This window comes from Ursus arctos, unplaced genomic scaffold (assembly GCF_023065955.2).
Source record: "Ursus arctos isolate Adak ecotype North America unplaced genomic scaffold, UrsArc2.0 scaffold_4, whole genome shotgun sequence".
In the NCBI taxonomy this organism is placed as follows: domain Eukaryota; kingdom Metazoa; phylum Chordata; class Mammalia; order Carnivora; family Ursidae; genus Ursus; species Ursus arctos.
The window spans coordinates 86,982,342-87,002,133 of record NW_026623056.1 but is presented as its reverse complement, the minus strand read 5'-3'; the positions used below and the strand labels follow the sequence as shown (position 1 = coordinate 87,002,133).

Below are 19,792 nucleotides of genomic sequence, written 5' to 3'. Positions count from 1 at the left end.
GAACAAAGCTGTATTTTTTAAATGACTTTGAGGTGAATTGATTTCTTCTGTTCTCTTGACCACTTGATCACATTCCACAGTCTCGGCTACGTGGAGGAATTCTGCTTCCTAACAAAGCCCTTCTTATATAGGACCACCAAACTCTCTTCCTGTGCAATTTCTAAGCCCTAATTTTTTTTTTTTTTTTTAAGATTTGAGAGAGAGAGAGAGAGAACACAAGCATGGGGCTGGAGGAAGGCAGAGGGAGAGGGAGAAGCAGACTCCCTGCTGAGCAGGGAGCCTGAAATGGGGCTTGATCCCAGGACCCAGGGACCATGATCTGAGCCAAAGGCAGATGCTTAACCGACTGAGCCACCCAGGCACCCCTCTAGGCCCTAATCTTAGTAACAGTTACTAGCTTCCTTTTATCAAGGATTTATGTTAGGCACTATGCCCAACACTTTATGAGACTATTACTATTAATCTGTATACCTACTTCTTCAAAGCCTTTCTTACCTTCAGGAATCATACCATATATTGTCTATTCAGCCGGAAAACAAGTTTCCAAGTCCTGGTTTCTTGTTCACTGCTGTATCAAAACATCTAGCCCAGCGCCCAGCACATAGTATGTACTCAATACACATTCGTTTTCACTGGTTTCCAGGCCTTGCCCATCCCATGCTTCTCAGCAAAGCACTTAAAGGTATATGGCTACACGAAGGCAGACAGCTCCTCTCAGATCCTTGGCAGAGTGAACAGGAGAAAATAAAAAAGGGATTAGACATGACTGATGATCAACTGTTTTTACAACTGTTCTTTTAATATAGGTTGATTAAAGTTTAGAACACCTAACTGTATTTCCTATTTCTTTCATGAAGGATCATAGTTTTAGGTCATTGTTCTGACAGACTTTACTGTCTGCTTTTTATCAGCCTCGTCACCAAGTACTTCTTGTTGTAGGAGGAGTTTCCAACTTTGCTACTGTCTCTTCTGCCGGTTTCTTTTATTCCATGTCTTCAGAGAGGGTCAACTGATTTAAAAATTACCTAAAATCGTTTCATTGCTTCGGTGTTGTGGTATGAACACTCTGCCCACCTGCCTCCACTATAGTCTTAGAAATTACCTTAAAAATGTAGTAACATTTTACATTGCTAGAGCACCATTTCAATTTTCTATTGGATTTCCCATTATTTATAGCACAGATTAAGCTGCTCAGCAGAGAAAACAATCTAAACTCTTAGGAATAGTCATTGTTTTAAGTTATATGTTATTTTGAATTAAATGCTATCAGATTAAAAACATATACTGATAATATAGGCTTTCTTCAATCATCTCTCAGTGCTCACCAGAAGATTCTCCAAAAGAGAAACCCTACTGCTTGGCCTTAGTCATCCATAAATCCACAAGTGCCTCAAAGGAAAATGGATACTGAGGTACGTAATTTGATTAACTTCAACATTCTTGTATGTATTCACATGAAAAACCTTATATTAGCTAAAATAGTAAACTCTCTACCATCTGTGTATAAACTTTTCGTTCACATATTAAATAGCCAATCGTGTGAACTTGAGTTTAGCAACCTTTATTTAGGCACAGAAGGATGTTTTGATCCAGGCTCTAAAATTTTCTAAGATCCTTGGTTAGACTCTCTGGATGTATCACGGCTCTTCTTTTCCAAATGAAGATAATGTATGTGTCTTGAATTTTCTAGTACAATTCTTTTTAAAAATTACTTGAGAAAAATGGACAAGCATGACAGTAAACTGGTATTATTTTAGAATGCTCTTTATTTTGAAACTTACACGTGTAAGGCATGTTCACAAGTATTTGTTTGATGTACAAAACACATTTTTCTCACTCTCCAGATGCTCTTCTTTTCCTTTGTACCTGCTGCTACAAACTGGTCCCTACATATCTTCCTATCTACAGTTCTCAGTTATTGTGAACATGCAGACAATGTTTCAGGGACCTGCAAGGAGAATCTGCCTCAAAATACAGAGTGAGAATCTATGGACTAAGTCACTAATACATCAAAACTCACAAGGAACCAAGGCGGAAGAAGGTTACCAGATTAGCTCATGAACTTGGGACTGTGTTCTTCCACAAAGAACACAATGAAAAACATTTTTTTGATGTCTGAGAGAAATGGAATGTGTAGAGAATTCATGTTTCTATATTTACCACTGTCTACAAGTCACTAAAGATATCTAATATTTTAACAGATTCTAAAGCAGTTAAAGTTTTGTTCTCAGAGCACAGTACAAGAGTGCATGCATTACTTCACACAAATGTCAAACACAGATCAAGTGAAACGGGGACACCTCAGGATTGTCTAATTACACGAATGCCTCTTTCTGGTGGTGGGATAAGCGAGGGGAATGATGACTGTTTCTCTGGTGTCTACTATGCGTTAGACGGAGATACCCGAACATGCATCATCTAATGCACGAAGGACAAATGCTGCTAGTAAGAGTAAGATATTCAAAGAAGAAGTTCCAAATGTAGGATTGAGGTGATGAATATGTAGCCTCAATTTTCAGGGCAAAAAAAAGTCTTGGCTGACACTAATAAGAAAGCGTATGTAACTGATTTTCAAAAATCAGACTGTATCTTTTAGGTGATGAAAAATCAGCTCTTTATAAATCTACTGCGGGAATAAAATAATGAAATGAAAAAGCAAAATCACATGGTGTTTCATGAAAAGGAGATCTGAATCTTTTGGTTTAAATCAGCCAATGTTACCATTTACTACAGGTTATTAAAATATGTTTGCTTAAGCCCATTTTTTAAATGCAGAATCTTTGAGGAAAAATGTAGGCATATTATAAGGAATACTGACTTGTAAAAATTTTAACCTGGGGCACTTTAATAGGTCAGAATACTTAAAATTCAAGTACTGCTTTGTGGTGCTCACAATATTTCCCAAAAGAAGCCTTCCGTCTCAGAGAGCACCTCTGTAAGCAGCCCCAACAATTTAGGAATGTGGCTACACATAATTTTATTAGCCGCTAGTTGCTATTATTGAAGCGTTTAAAAAGAGCAGGGAAATTACTATCAATTGTATTAAAGATTTCTATTTACTAGCGCTGTGACACACAGTGCAAAGAATCTTCAAATGTTCACCTTTTATACAAGTAATATATTGTTATTCTTCCAATTCAACAAACCAGTAAATTACTCTTCAGTGAACTAAGACTACCTAGAAAAGCAGGCTGGCCTCTTCCAGAAGGTGCCGGCTACTCTTCTTACAGGAGATCCCGATCAAGGCAGGCTGGGCAAGTGCTCTGCCCTTTCAGCCACTGCTTGAAGCACTGCAAATGAGAAAATGACGGCAGTCAGTGTCTTCAGGAGCATGTGGAGCCTTGGCTCTCTTGTGCTGCTCCTGAACAGACACGGTCAAGTTCACCTCCAAGTCTGCTGGGGCCTGGAGCTGCCCCACACTCAGGAACACTGAGGCCTACTCAAGTGAGGAGTTTGCCCCAAGCCCTAGGAACAAATTATCTCGCCTCAGAATCTGACCCATGGACTCCAGGACTCCAACCTGATCTTAGGAGGATGGCCTTGCCCCTCCACTTTCCCTACATTCCAATTTCAGTCTTGACATTTCATTCCAGGGGTTGGCATTTTCTTGGTCCTGGGACTCACCCAATTTTTAACAATCCTCTCTCTGCCTGGTCTCGGTTCTTGTACATCCCACCAGCCTACACACTTGACTGGAACCTGTCTACCCATTCTGGTCCCAAGTTGCTTGTGGCTGGCCTGTTGCTGCTACAGAGCTGGGTGTGTATGTTAAGTCTGAAAGCCCAGGCACAACACCCCTATATCTGCAGGAGACAAGCCATGCAAGAGATTGAAAGCTGTCTTGACTCCTCCTAGTAAGTGTATTGTATCTATCCCTTTTTTCAAGGGATCAATAAACTGACATGGCAGAGACCTGATCTATTCTAACCAGAAGCAGGGATGAATGCTCACAGCACCCAAAATGTTTACCCAAAGATCTTGGAAGGGTACAAGCAAGAATCTCTCAGGATCAGGCACAATGGACACAGTTCAGTTTAGCTCTTCTCCTCTAAAATGTTAAACTTACTTCATATGCTGCACTAAATTGACAAAATGTTACACTGTGCATCTATTCAGCCATGTGTGTAAGAAATTACCTTTCAAGAAACAAATACTATTTTGAATTTCAGCACCAACATATTTGAGGGAGCTGACTAGGACTGTCCTCCTCCACCCATGATGTGATGGATGGAAAGGACAGTGTGCAGGGCTGCACACCCCCAAGCCCAGGAGGCCTCTCCCCCTTTCCACAGCAGCAATCTTTGGAAAGGGAGACAATCAACACTGGCACAAGGAGGCTTATACAGAAAATGCTTTGAAAATACAAGTATTGATACCTAGAAAAAAAGTCCCTTTTTATTATCAAAATACTTAACAGTCAAAATTTGTGATATGAGGATGGCCAAAGAGAATTCTTACCCCTTTGTGAAACTTATGCCCACATTTTAGCACACGCACATTTTTGGATTTGAATACCTCATGGCATAGTTCACAGGAAGCTGCACCCGATGCCTGTGGAAACAAACGTATCCCAGTAATAAAGAAGAGCTAAATTCCTTTTTACTATATAAGCTCTTCCTACAAGTGGCCTTTATACATTTTTGTCATTAAGGTGACAAATTACTCCCAATTATAGCTAAGCAGACTGAAGGAACAACTTATTTTTTAATAGCATTTCTTAAGAAAAACTACAAACATACGAAAGAAAAAAGTGTACCTTTAAAATTCTAATTTTCTCACAGAAAAAAATGTTTTATAGGGCTAATAGGTTCCCAGGAAATTATTACAAATTTCTAATTATCCCACCTCACACCCAAACTATCATATGAATATTGTAAATTCATTCATCTAATTCATCATTCATCTAATTATCTAACAGTTGGGGACAGAAACATAAATTATGACACAACTACACTATGGACTATTGTGGGGCTAACTGAAATGATGGAAGTCCACAGTCCCTGACACAAAAAGCTGGAGACAACAATCCTCTGAATAAAAGCACGATACAACACAGTATGTATCATATAATCACATAATTGACTTTTTTAAAATAAAGAGAACGGGTGTAGAGAGAGATATCTAGTAAAGAGCCTGGAAAAATCCAGAATGTGAACAGGAGTTACTTTCAGTTAAGAGAGATTTAACTTTTTCTTTGCTATTTTCTAAAGTTTCTATGAATGTGGATTACGTGTGCAAATCAAAACAAAACAAAATGATGGCTCATTCAGCAAACATCCGTGGTCAGGGATTGTGCGGGGGCGCGAGGGCACAGAGCTGAATGGGAGAGTTTCCGGCTCAAGCAGCACACAGTCTGGTGAGCACAGACAGCATTTTCTGTGAAAGCAGAGCCGGAGTGCCACCCAGGACACCAGGCACAAGTTCCCCCTAGAACTCACAGCACCTACCCACACTGCACCATTATTTTCCACTCCTCCTCCCCTCCAAATTCTGAGCACCCTGAAGGCAAGGAAGGAGCCCTATTCATCTATATCCTTAGCTAATGGCAGAGAACCTGGCCCCAAAATGATTCTCCATAAACTGTCAGGCATGTGAATGAAAGCAGCCCTGGCCATGGGATTAAGGTCAGGGCTGCCGACGGGGACAGTGCCTAAAGGCTCTGAAGACCCTGAACTGCTGAATGGGGTTTTCTGTCTCTCTCCTGGCATTGATGGGGTAGATACAGTAGAATGAGGTGCTCTAGCTCCACTCTGAGGCCCCTGATGGGAGAGTCGGGAGCAACGGAAGTGTCAGTCCCAGGGAAGGGAAGATTAAGTCCTCTGAAAAGCTCAGAGCTTGGTTTGGGTTGAAAAACCCATAGTTAGGGGCGCTTGGGTGGCACAGCGGTTAAGCGTCTGCCTTCGGCTCAGGGCGTGATCCCGGTGTTCTGGGATCCAGCTCCACATCAGGCTCCTCCACTAAGAGCCTGCTTCTTCCTCTCCCACTCCCCCTGCTTGTGTTCCCTCTCTCGCTGGCTGTCTCTGTCAAATAAATAAATAAAATCTTTAAAAAAAGAAAAAAAGAAAAAAAAGAAAAACCCATAGTTAACTTGACTTACTTCCTAGCATGAAAAGATGAGCACATAACATTTCTAAGCGAAAAAAAAGGACACAAAAAGTATGTATAGTTTTGACTAAATTCACATATACACACACATACAAAAGAATTTAGAAAAATACATACCAATATCATAACACTGGTTACCTTAGGGGGTGGGTTTTGGGGTTCTTTAAAGGCTTTTTATTTGTATTTCCTACTATGAACATATACTGCTTTTGTAATTTGAAAAGATAAAGCAAACTACTTTTAATTTTTAAAAAATGACCTATAATTATCAAACTAAGTCCCAGTTTGAATATATATTTTTCTCGTAAGTCGGCTTTTACAACTTAATTATCATCAATAACAACCGTGAAGCAGAAAGTAATCTCTCCCCTGAAGGTGACTGCATTCTATCTGGGGCAGGGGGCGGGGGGTGGGGGGTGGTCAGTGAGGATAATCTGAGAATTCGGCCTGGTTGAAGGACCACACAGCACCTGGCCAGTCAGCAGCCCGGGGAGAGGGAGGCACTCCAGCCACGTCTTGCAGGAATGCTCTGCGTGCTCGTAACCTCTCTCACTGGAGTTAGATGCTCTGGGAAATGAGTAAATATGGTTTGGAAAATATCCAAAGAATAGTGGAAAATGAAAATGTACAGGAGGAATAAAAATGTAAGTTCACACAAAGATTCACTGCTTAGTTTAAGTCAGCAAACTAGTACTCTGTGCAATCATGCATCGCTGACTCCACTATGGGGCCAGAAACTCTTCTAATTTTCATTTCATCTAAACTCTGATACCAGGGTGCCCGAGTGGCTCAGTCAGTTAAGCATCTGCCTTTGGCTCAAGCCATGATTGAGCCATAGGGCTCCCTCCTAAGCAGGGAGTCTGCTTCTCCCTCTCCCTCTGCTCCTCCCCCAACTCGTGCTTGCTCGCTCGCTCTCTCTCAAATAAATAAAATCTTAAAAAAAAATAAAAAAATAAACTCTGATACCACAGTTGGACAAAAGGGAAAAACATGCTTTATACCAGAATTCAATCTGGAGCCCGTGGCCCTGAGCCACACACGATGGCCTCTTTCAACCACATGTTTGGTTCCTACTACACAGTCCCTAGTATCGGCTGGGTCTGTGTGGTGAGGATTAGGGAATTACATGCTACACGCCCAGATCAAATGAAGAAATGCTGGCAAGCTGCATGAATCATCTGTGTTACGGTTTCTTCATTATGAAATAAAGATAATTATAATGCCTTATCAACTGATATCATAGATACCACAGTGTTTTATAAAAAGATCTATGTAAATGCAACATTCTTATTGTCTAAAAGAACAAAAAACATTTTAAATCCGTATATCAAATTAAGGCAAGTTTAGCCCATTCCAGTAACCCCCTCACCCCCTCCAGGCACTCAAGGGGAGAGAGAGGGGAAGCAACCAGACTTGCCTGAACACAGAGCTTGACCCTGGGTCATTCTATTCCAGCACTTCATCCAGACAACAGCCTGAACAAGCAGATACGATCTGAGCTCACAGTGTTACTAAGTGACAGAACCAAGCCTGGGATTCTAAAGCCCATGGTGACATGGAATGAAATGATTCAAAAATCATTTTCCCGAACTATTCAAAATATCACACTTAATATAAAAAATTAGTCTGTATTTGACCATCAGTAGGCCCAGTTCCCACAGCGTGGCCAGAGCTCTCCTGGTCTCTCTAGTGCAGGGGCTTCTCCTAAAAGGTACCCATAGGTACCCATAAAAGCAGAGATGACCTCACTGTCTCACAGACTGTTCTAATGGGACACTCTAATGGGACTATTCTAATGGGACACTAAATCTGGTCTCTAATATTTTTTAAAGATTTATTTATTTGAGAGAGAGTGCGTGCGCGCATGAGTGGGGGAGGGGCAGAGGGAGAGACAGAATCTCAAGCAGACTCCCTGCTGCTCGTGGAGCCTGTCAAGGGGCTTGATCTCACCACCCTGAGATCATGACCTGAGCCGAAATCAAGAGTCCATGCTTAAGTGACTAAGCCACCCAAGCGCCCCTAATTTTTTTTAAGTAGGCTCCATGCCCAACATGGGGCTCAAACTCACGACCCCAAGATCGTGATCAAGAGTTAGTTGCACACTCTACCAACTGAGCCAGCCAGGGGCCCCTGGTTTCTAATTTTAAGATCAAATAAATTAGGTCTAGAAATGAAAAGAATGGGCTAAGTCATGGATTAACTATTTTGTCTCCTTTTTGTTCTTCATTAAAAAAACAAAACTGACTCTGCCGTCACACAGGTAACACTCACAGGGGTATCTTCTGTCTTCTGTCCCTTGGTTTTGGGCGATGGTCCAGTAATCATGGAGGGTGGGCCCTGGGAGACCCTTGTTACAGAAGCAGCAGAGCTGGGCTCAGGCAACTTCTTGTCCTTTGCTGAATTTGAATTTGGCTACAGAGATAATGCGGGCGGGGAGAGAAGCAAGTTTAGTAACCCAAATCTTCTGTCTTTACCTGAAGTGCTCTCCACATTTTGGTTGGATGCATTTTTTTTTTGCTTTTTATAATTCTCATATTTTGTAAATAAAGTGGACCATTTTATTGTATCTGGATGAAACACTGACCTTTTTCTTTTTGTGTTCATCTAGAATGTGTTCTGTCACTCTTTGGACAATTTCATCAATACTCAATCCTGAGAGCAAGTTCTTGTTCTTGTTTCGCACTTTTTTAATAAAACCAGCAAGCTCGGTGCTAAAAAGAGGAAATGGAGATAAATGACAAGAGGAAAGTCAAAGTTTTCTACTGTGGAGAAACATTATGTACCAATATTAACCCAACAGCTATAAGAAACAAACCAAAAACATACAAACAAAATTAAACAATAGCAACTATATATAAAAGCAAGAGATTCACTCTTACCAAGTAGTTATGAAAATTCCAATACTATTTCTAACTATTTATTTTACTAGAATTTCAAAGTAACAGTTTATCTGCTAGATCCATTTGGGATATCCATATCTACTCTGAAACCAGATTTCGTATAGGTTGGATATTTTGTAGTTTTATGCTAAATCACTGATTGATCAGAAAACATTGGTTCTGACTTAAAATCGAAAAATCTCTTTTTACCTAAGGGGAAACTAGATTTGTTGACTGTCTCCTTAAAAAAAACTGACAACAAGGTTTTCAAAGTCTGAATGTTTCACAAGTACCAATGGATGGAATTAAGCCATTAATCAACCGGAACTTGATATCTGAACCACTAATACCTCAAATGTTTTAACTTTCAGAAAATTAGGATGCATTTCTATTTGGTTATTTAAACTCTCCCAAATTTAGTCAGGATTGCAAACCATTTTATTTGTAAGGTACTTTGGTAATTATAACGAGCAGTTTTACAATTGGCATGGGAAATGCTACTGAGAGAACTTACAATGTTTCTCAAACTTAGGCAGGGCTAAATATGCCCATGGGCATATACTTATTTTCAAATAAGCTGGGCTCCACCAACAGATGCAAAACATTAATTCTGGCCAGTCATAATTTAACCACTACTTTGTTTCAAAAGTATAATTTCAAAACTTGTAACTAATATCATATCAAAGACAGAAATAGCATGGGACAGGGTAGAGAGGGTCATTCTGGGATGTGGATGTCTCTCTTCCTAGCTGTATCCCTGAGACATTGCCTTCATTGCTTCTCTCCTTGGCTGAGACAGGGAGCACTTCTACTCCCTCATACCAACCTGGAGATCGAGGCCAGAGGTTGAGGTGCAAACACTCGCTGGCTTAGATAAAGCAGCACTCCCCACCCTCACAGGACCCTCTATAACACAACCACGGTCCTGATTCACTATCAAATCACACCTGGTCTTTTCAACCTCACATCTCTAACAAATCAGAGGTGCTATCTAGCAAGGTGTAAGTTGTTCCTTGCTAGGTGGTATTTTGTCCCCCAAATGATATGAAATTAGTGTTTTGCAGTTTTTTCATTTAGGGATTGCATACGAGGACTGGAGCATGTTACTGATCTCATCAAAACTGCCCTGGGTTCTGATGAGTGTGGAGTAACCAGGATTCAGTGTTTTCAATCTAGATACGTACATCAAAAAGTCGGTTTGAAAATGCTCACCTCTATGTTTATAAAAAAAGAAAAAAATGTGGCACCTGTCTTTTCTGAGTAAAACAACTATGAAGTCATTTCCACTTTGGCCCCTAACTGGCCATAATGTTATCTGATCAGGAAATCTTAGTTCAATAAAGCATTTAACAGAGTCACAGACATTTTATATTCATACCTGTTGTAATTCGGGAATACCACTGACAGGTGCTCGATAATACTATTGAACGGCTTTTTCGGAGACTGGCTTGAGCGGGTGGCACGTCCTGGAAGAACAGGCAGTTTCTGATCAGCCACAAGGCTTTGTTCTGGCGGAGTTTCCTGGCCCCTGCTCTTATACTCTGGCAGCTGGGTGACTTCGGGCTGACAGGAGAGTGATCCTATTAATGGCGGAGAGGAAGCCCCCACTGGGCCATCACTGGCAGAGACCAGACTTGAATCCTTAGGAACTGCTGTTTGGTTTCCAGTCCCATGACTTGTAGAAGTGGAGGTTCCATGATCTTCGTGGCCTGAAGAATCAGGAAGTACTGTAGCAGGAATCTGGGAAGAATATACCACAGTCCTTGGATCACTAAGAGAAACATCTGTGGACAGACTGACAATTAAGCATGACTAGAATAAAATCTGGGTGCTCAAGTGCACAGGCAACTTGAATACAATAAATTAAATAGTTTAGTTTTTAAAAAACTGCTGGTTGGGGTGCCTGGGTGGCTCAGTCATTAAGCGTCTGCCTTTGGCTCAGGTCATGATCCCGGCGTTCTGGAATGGAGTCCCGCGTCAGGCTCCCTGCTCAGCGGGAAGCCGGCTTCTCCCTCTCCCACTCCCCCTGCTTGTGTTCCCTCTCTCGCTGCCTCTCTGTCAAATAAATAAATAAAATCTTTAAAAAAAAAACAACCAAACTGCTGGTCACCTTCACTTTAAAATGAGCTCTACTGGACTCTACAGTGCTGGCCTCCCTCCCACCTCTCTGCAGCCCCTTTCCAGGCTCTCCCTGCGGTTCTTAATGCTTGTCTGTGCCTTAATGTGGACGCTCCTTAGGATGCTGTTGGGGGATGGAGAGTCACGTTCTTCCCTAGAACATTTCACATTCTTTCATGCCTCAGTGACTGTGTGCTTATACTGATAATGCCCACTTCTTAAAAGATTCCAGTCTTGAATGTTTTCCTGAGATCCAAACCTGCAAATCCAAACTTCCTCTTAGGCAAATACATGGCCGCTTAAACTCGGTGTCTTCAAAATCAGGCTCGGCTCAGTCTCTGACCCTGCTTTTCCTTGGGTGCCCACCTCATGGACAGAAAACCAGATTTGTCTTGACTCCCCAAAATACGCCCACCATGCCCCCAATCTTACAGTTCTTTCCACTATTCATCCTAAATAACTCAAATATGCTCTCTCCCTCCAGCCCCACCCCCACTCTCTAATCCAGGACACAGTTGCTAACAGTGAGCCCCCCTCTCCCACTTCTCCACACTGTGGGCGAGCCGATGGCGTTTCCTTACTTGAAACCTATATTGGCTTCTTAGTGACCTCAGGAAAAGTCAAACTGCTGAACACACCTTATAAAATAAGTAAGGCTCCCTTTGTTCTGACCCCTGGGTACTTTTATGATTTTTCTCACCAAAGCCCCCCTCTGTCATACTGAACTTTTTATATCCATGAAAGAGGTATTCTCTGTTTTTCTAGCCTCCAAATATGCTGTTTCTTCCATCTGAAACACTCTGACCCTCCAAATATCATACCATCCACCCCTTCTCAAACATACACCCATGTCTTCCTTTTGCCAGTTAATTCCTATTCCAGATCTCTGATTCACTGAGACCTCCAACAGGGAATCTTCTGCTGAGGCCTAGACCTCTAGGTTAGGTTAATGCTTCCTAATTTATGCTGCTATAGCATTTTATGCTCCTATGAAAACCTTTGGCACACTTTACTTATAATTATGGGCTTAACGACTCTCTTTTCCCAAACCCATATGCCCTTTTAGGGAACAGACCACATCTAATCTTGATCACCACTAAATACCCAATGAATGAATGGGGGAGAAATGACACACAAAGCTAATGGTTTTTAGGGATACTTATTACTTAAGTTCCCGGAACCAAAGAGTTCCCAAGTCTTGGATATTAAAATTCTTTTGTGTATTTATAAAACCACATAAGCCCAACTAAAAATTAATAGCAAATATTCTATTGAGATCTCACATTTTTTTCCCTTCCCCTGCTGTTAAGAACTTAGAAACACACTCTAAAATAAAAATTAAAAAAAATAAAAATAAAAAAAGGGGTGGGCCTGGGTGACGCAGTCAGTTGAGCATCTGAGTCTTGGTTTCGGCTCAGGCTGTGATCTCAGGGTTGTGAGACAGAGCCCTGCCTCAGGCTCTGCATTCACCACGGAGTCCGCTTGTGACTCTCCCTCTATCCCTCCACACTGCACTCTCTCTCAAATAAATAAATCTTAAAAAAAAAAAAAAAAGAACTTAGAAACATTATAAATGATAACTGATCTTTAATCTACTTCTTACTCAGTTCAACGTAGAGAAATATGTTTTTCTATGGAGAGAAGAAAATGGATCTCAATAGAGTACTTTACTCAGTTCAAGGTGGCCAAACTTTTTAATGTTTTAAAAACATTTTTTGGCAGGTGAAACCACAATAAGCTTACATGCTTAGTATGCAAGGCACTGGCTAGAGACTTTCAAAATCAGGCTCCTGAGTGTAGTCACCTACGTTAAGGTCACCGAATGCACATGATAGAAGGGTTACAGGGTGAGGCGCAAACGTGGGCAGCAGGAAGACTGGGCTTTCATCAGGAAGAGGCAGAACGTGGAGAGTGAGGACGGTGCTCCAAGCTGGGGAACAGCCCAGACAAAGGGCTGGCAGTGGCAGGAAGGTGCAAATCAGGACATAAGGAAAATAGTCCTCCTTAGAGCAGACTATTTTACAACCAGACGGTTTTAATGTTGTGCCAAAATATTCCAAAACCTATCTCTAATCAAATCTTGAATAGAGTCCTTCTTTAAATTCTTACACTCTGATCTCCTTTGGTCTTAATTCTTTTCAATTTGGTATTGGCTGAGCATCTGCTCTGTGTCCAAATAACAAATAGGTACCCCCAGAATGCAATAAAGTGATACTAGGTGTAGCCATATTTTAAAGTCCACAATATAGAAATAATGTTTTTCTTTACTGTGCTGCATATTTTAAAATACAAAGCCAGGTTTGGCCATCACTATTATTCAAAATTTTCGGCAAATACCTCAAACTAGCAGTAAAATATGACATATTAGTCCAACAAAACCTTTGTATATCTCACATATAGCATTTTTTAGTCTATATTTGATGAAAAAACAAATCTTAATTTTGGTCATACGCCAGCAAGTATCTAGGAATAATGTGTAGAGAGCTGGTCTAACTCACAGGCACCCGATCCTCTTGGACTATATGTTCACATGTAGAAAACACATACACACACCAGCATCCAGACAAGAAAGCAAACGTACCAGCCCTGTGTTTACTTCAGTCCTGTCCTCAGACACTGATGTAGAAAGGCTCATCTTCCATTTATATGAGAACGTTTATTATAAAGCTTAAAGAGTTAACCAGTAGCACCAATAATGAAAACATTAAGGCAACTTATTAATCCATCTCATCCCACTCCTGGAATACAAACAACACAAATCTACTCTAGCCAAATACGAAAGAAATTGTCGTTTACTGTTCTGTTTTCTTTTCTTCACACACATAAAAAAGTAAATAGGAAAGAAAGGTGTGACAGACTTACTGTGCTACAGACGGGAAATGAAAGCTCAGGAATCTGCACTTTGGAAAGTTCACTGAGCCGAGAGCCATTTTTAACTGCCTGAATTTGTTCTTCATACTGAGACTGTAGGTAGAGGGAAAAGTGTTAAATTCTAATAAATTCCTAGGGAAAATCACAATTGTGTACTTAATACTTTTATCTTACTATGTATTTACAAATGGTCAACAATCTTCTAGGAAATACAAGAGATGCAAAGTATTAGAACAATTATTTCTTGAAAGAAGTTCAAAATAAAGACCTCACTCATAGGAATGCTCTACAGCCTTATCAAATATTACTTCTCTAATTTTCTCAATTATGGGCAGAGTTTAAGACAACCCATAAAGAAAACAGCACTACTTTCAGGAAAAACTCTTAAATAATTACAAAAAAAAATTATATATCGCCTTTAACAGCTCCACAAAGGAAGTTTCACTGACATTAACCTCTCCTGAGAACTATTATCATATAGGTTTTGACAGAACTGCAAAATATTTTATAACTTACCTTTGCTTTCTCGATTTCTTTTCTGACCTTAGAAAGAAACAATTCCCATGAATGTACGTCTGACTCCTTATCAGGGTATGTTGCAGGATCACTGAAAAAGCAGAAAAACATGAAACTCCTTAATGCTACCCTCAGAAATGTTTTATTTTTATTTTTTTTTAAGATTTTATTTATTAATTTGACATAGAGAGACAGCCAGTGAGAGAGGGAACACAAGCAGGGGGAGTGGGAGAGGAAGAAGCAGGCTCCTAGCGGAGGAGCCTGATGTCGGGCTCGATCCCAGAACACTGGGATCACGCCCTGAGCCGAAGGCAGACGCTTAACAACTGCGCCACCCAGGCACCCCTCAGAAATGTTTTTAAAAGTTAAAAACACCAAAGTGCAAACAAAAACATTTAAACTTGAGAAAGATATATATTTTTTTTTTCTTAAATATTTTATTTCTTTATTTGACAGAGAGAGAGAGAGCACAAGCAGGGGGAGCGGCAGGCAGAGGGAGAGAGAGAGAAACACGCTTCAGGCTGAGCAAGGAACCTGACATGGGGCGTGATCCCAGGACCCCGGGATCATGACCGGAGCTGAAGGCTGACTCTTAACCAACTTAGCTACCCAGACACTCCAGAAAGATATATTTAACATGATCACGCACACAAAACTATTTTTTTTTAAGATTTATTTATTTTAGAGAGTGCACAAGAGTGCTCACATGCTGGGGGAGGGGCAGAGGGAGAGAATCTTCAAGCAGACTCCCCACTGAGTGCGGAGCCATCACGGGGCTCGATCTCATGACTCTGAGATCATGACCTGAGGAGAAATCAAGAAATGGATGCTTAACAGACCGAGCCATCCAGGCACCCCACACACAAACCTAGTTTTAAGAATTATGTATCTTACAGACTCACCGGTAGAAACACTTTAGGAAATCTTAATTACTGATCAACCAAACTTCCCAAACTGGTGGGCAGAGAGCAAATATTCTCCTGAATTTTAATTTCTTGCCCTAAATTTGAAGATCTGACCATTTTTCATTTAACATCTTCCCATTTAATGTCAAAGGCTATTTTACATTAAAAAAAATAAAAAGGTAACCTGGGTCACTTAAACATTCCAATAAAACCTTATCCTTGACGTATGGTAAAATAAAGGGTGGGGCCTAACAGAATGTGATAGATTTATACCTCAGTGTCTTTACTCAAAGTGACAAACAAGCTGTCCACTCCTAACTGGGAATATCAACAACATTATCAATCTGTGATTGTGTCAGTTCCCACTATGTATCTTGAAGAAAAACCAGGACATTCCTTTTACATCTTTTCTTTCACTATCCTTTGGTGGAATAGAAGAGTAGGCATACAATCCCTAAGAAAGAAGCTACGTGTACTATGAGGCTTAATGAGGAAGTCAATACTACCAGACGAAAGGTCTGAGAGCTCCGTTTCCCAGACGTGCCAGAATGTGTGGCCCATGGCGAGACGAGAAACACCAGCCTTTCGGCACTACTGGTCTCCACTTCAGCTGTACCAGTCTTGTAATTTGAACCAGCATATTAGTTTTCTCTCATTAGAAAGGTTTTCTCATGTGAAACAAACTAAATCTTGAAAAGCAAGAAATAAAAACTACGTTAAAACTTTTTCCATGACCCACAGAGGGTCAACACCGAGGGTTTGAAGTGTAAAGCAAAAAGCATAGGGAAGGATGAAAAACCTGACTGTGGAATATGATAAAAAGACCAGATAAAGGTAACCCCTTGTGTGAAAATCCACATAGAAAATGCTGAGGCTAGACTGAAGACGACCCTCTAGAATTCCCAGGTAAACCTTATTCCAAAAACGAAGTCAAACAAAAACAAAGATTATGGAGAGTTAAAAAAAAATGACCACAGGTAAATATCTTTTCAAGTGACATTCCATTCTTAGTCTACCACTAAGACTGTTAAGTGACTGCTCTTATAGAAGGTAATTTTTTAAAAAGCTTGAAAATGTGATCTTCATTCCGGAAATTTATTGCATGGAAATGATTAATAATGTGCATAAAAATTTAGCTACAAGGAAACTCACTGAAGTGCAGCTTTTATTAAGAGAATGTGCAAATAACCTGACTATACCATCACAGTGTTGTTTAATAAATCACGACACATTTGTATGTTGGAAAATCAGGTTAGAGAAATATAATTATTAAGATGAAAGTAAGTTTCCGGGGCGCCTGGGTGGCTCAGTCGTTAAGCATCTGCCTTTGGCTCAGGGCGTGATCCCAGGGTCCTGAGATCGAGCCCCACATTGGGCTCCCTGCTCCACTGGGAGCCTGCTTCTTCCTCTCCCACTCCCCCTGCTTGTGTTCCCTCTCTCGCTGGCTGTTTCTGTCAAATAAATAAATAAAATCTTAAAAAAAAAAAAAAAGATGAAAGTAAGTTTCCTATATATTACTTAGTGGAAAAAAAACGTAAATTTTCTTTTTTTCAAATACTTAATGATTCATTCCAAAATAGTAACTAGTTAACACATCAATTTAGAATTATGGATAATCTTTATCAGTTTTGTTTGTACGTTTTGATTTTTCTACAATCGAACACGTATTGACTGTATAACTATTAAAAATAAAATGGACTTGGGGCTCCCGGCTGGCTCAGTCAGTTAAGCATCCAATTCTTGATTTCAGCTCAGGTCTTGATCTCAGGGTCATGAGTTCAAGCTCCTTGTTGGGCTCCATGCTCGGCATGGAGCCTGCTTTAAAAAAAAAAATGTTCTGTCTAATATAAACATTTTTTTTTCTCAAATCAGCTCTAACTTGGATTTACTAAATGACATGCCAGAAAGAACATCTGTGAGGCCACACAGTACCTGCTCCGGAGCGTCAGGTTCTTGAGGTACCCTCCTGCTTGGGATTCCATGAACTGTAATTTGTACACCTCCATGTCCTTCCAGTTTTCAAGCACAGATACCTAACATTAGATTAGAGAATGTTTAAGTATTTTAAGATGGTGAGACTGAAACTATTTTAGGTTGTTAAAACTTAAACATTCTGAACTACTTTCAAGTTTCTCCTTAAATGACAGATGATGACAGAATCACTAGAACCTGATTACGTTGTAATTTCACACAAGTGAATACGAATTAAATAAAACTTTTGGATTTGAAAACAGAGTAACATAATGACAGTAAAATTATTATACCTTAAATGATGCATTTCTCAGACACGAAATTTTCCACATGGCTTACCGCTTACGCCACGTACAAGTACGGAGCCGGGTTGCCTGCGTGTGTATACCTGACGTGCACTATCTACACTCCCTGGTGAGCAGAGGCCAGGGGCCTGCAGAATAACGTCCAGGGTGCACCCTCTCAAATTTAAAGACCTGAGAAGCTGTTCTCAGTACAAACTTCAAAAGCCTCTGGGGCAGGTTTTTAAAACTGCAGACTCTAGTTTCCCAGCAAGCCTACTGGCCATTTTCATTAAGTCATTATGGAAACAGAACTGCTTTGTTTTAATACAGGTGTCAGTCCCAGACCCACCAGGCAGATGGGCTGGCCAAATGGTGGTAAATGGGACTTCAACGAGCTTATGAATTTAGATGTGGGCATAGCGCCCAAAAATATATGTACTTCGGCTTTTCCCCCCCTCCCTTTCCTTAGAAGCTGCTGCACAGTCAATATTTAATCAAAAGTCCATCTGCGGAATACGTAAGCTAAGCCTTTTTTTTTTTTAATTTCCCAGAATAATCACAGATATATATGCCAACCAAGAACATTTCTTCTCAATTGGAAAAGCAAAGACAACCATGTCTTGGGAACTAAATAAAATACAGCCAGAGGTCATTATTTTGATTTTTGTCTCAATAGTGTCTCAAACAGTATACTGACATTGGTATATATTCTTCTGGGGGAAGAAGAGAGCATATATTTTTTTGAGAGTATATTAATAAATGGAATATTTTCAAGTTCTTCTTCTAGTACTGGCAAGTATGTTTTACGGTTGGCTACGTCATGGCATATCACTTGATCACGTATGATGAAGCCATTCTAAGTGTACAGCATTGAAAATGACTGAATTACAATATTAAAAAAGTAAAGCAGACTGCAAAATTCGGTGTACGCTATGAGTATAGCTATGTAACACAACTTAAGCTTAAGGGTAAAAAAAAAAAACATTAAAAAGTGACAGGCAAGGAAAAAGTAGCTATTTCTGGGAGGTAGGATTATGGGTGATGGGATAACCCCCATCCACACCTTTTGGCAAAGCTGTTATGCCTCATATGCAATTAAACACAAAGCAAACGTATGTTGCTGTATCTGTCAGTCACCAAGTATCTTAGACTCACCTCTGCAGCCACAGCTCTTTGAAGACTCTCTTCATAATTCTCCTTCCCTTTCTTTATACATTCTTCTACTTTCATTATCTCATTTGTAAATGTATTACTGCAAACATTGAGAAAAAAACTTGAAAAAAAAAAACAGTAAGATAACCAAAGGTCTAGCTTTGAATCATGCCACAGAAAGACTTACATAACATCCTCTAAAGTAACTTCTTGCCTAGTATTTGACTATTTAATACACAGACTCATATGTCCTTTTTCTGCTTCATAAATGTCAAAGAAACATATAAAATTAAAATTGAGTGTTTGGTGGAAATGCTGAGAAACCGGTTCATCATTTTTATGAGGGTAGGTGGAGTACAATCTGGCTATATTAATAAGCTTTATAGAACATCCCTCATCCTTTCAGTGAGAAATTCTATTCTGACATTACAAGGAAATAATGCAAAGGAAAAAAGTGATCTGTACAAAGTTATTCATGGCAATATGTTTATAAGAGTTAAAAAAAGAGGCCATGAATCATGACGTGAATGGAAATGTGTACATGAAACAATATTCAACGAGAAACGTGGAACACAACTGCTTAACTACTGGATATATTGGCTACCGGTATGTAAACACATTATTTCCATTAATAAAGGTTAAAAGGAAACTTTTTATAGGTTCATAATAAAAATCTTCAATAAACTTATAATTGTAGAGCAACAAACTACTATAATAAAGTTGAGATTGTTATTTTAAGTAATACAAAAGTTTTAAAAACACTTTTAGTTTCAGAATAATAAATAAAAAAAATAATAAATTCGGGATTTATATACTGACAATGTGACATATAGTAGTAGGAATATCATAAAATAAAAATACTCAAAGAATAAACTTATTTAAATATTAAAGAATAACATAAAAACAGAAATAAAGAACAGAGACATAATTATTTATAAGAAATAGACAAGCCACAACAATAGACTTAGAAGCCTAGTGTGTTGGTGCCTCT

General features: G+C 39.8%; 1 protein-coding gene across 11 annotated transcripts in view; it reads right to left on the bottom strand.

Annotated features, from left to right (window-relative positions):
- Positions 1-1,748: 1,748 nt before the first annotated feature.
- Positions 1,749-19,792, bottom strand: part of TTC3 (tetratricopeptide repeat domain 3) — a 116,322-nt gene continuing 98,278 nt past the window's right edge. For 9 of the 11 annotated variants that reach the window (XM_044390068.3, XM_057306802.1, XM_026504616.4 and 6 more), the window contains 9 exons: positions 18,805-18,901; positions 17,327-17,427; positions 14,490-14,580; positions 13,965-14,066; positions 10,363-10,724; positions 8,690-8,816; positions 8,377-8,517; positions 4,459-4,551; positions 1,749-3,290 (listed from right to left, as the gene is read on the bottom strand). In XM_044390068.3, the coding sequence (XP_044246003.1) occupies positions 3,225-3,290; positions 4,459-4,551; positions 8,377-8,517; positions 8,690-8,816; positions 10,363-10,724; positions 13,965-14,066; positions 14,490-14,580; positions 17,327-17,427; positions 18,805-18,901 (1,180 nt within the window). In that variant the 3' untranslated portion in view covers positions 1,749-3,224. Of the gene's footprint in view, positions 6,673-8,376; positions 8,518-8,689; positions 8,817-10,362; positions 10,725-13,964; positions 14,067-14,489; positions 14,581-17,326; positions 17,428-18,804; positions 18,902-19,792 lie in introns of all 11 variants that reach the window. The other 2 variants (XM_044390100.3, XM_044390128.3) reach the window with 2 other exon arrangements.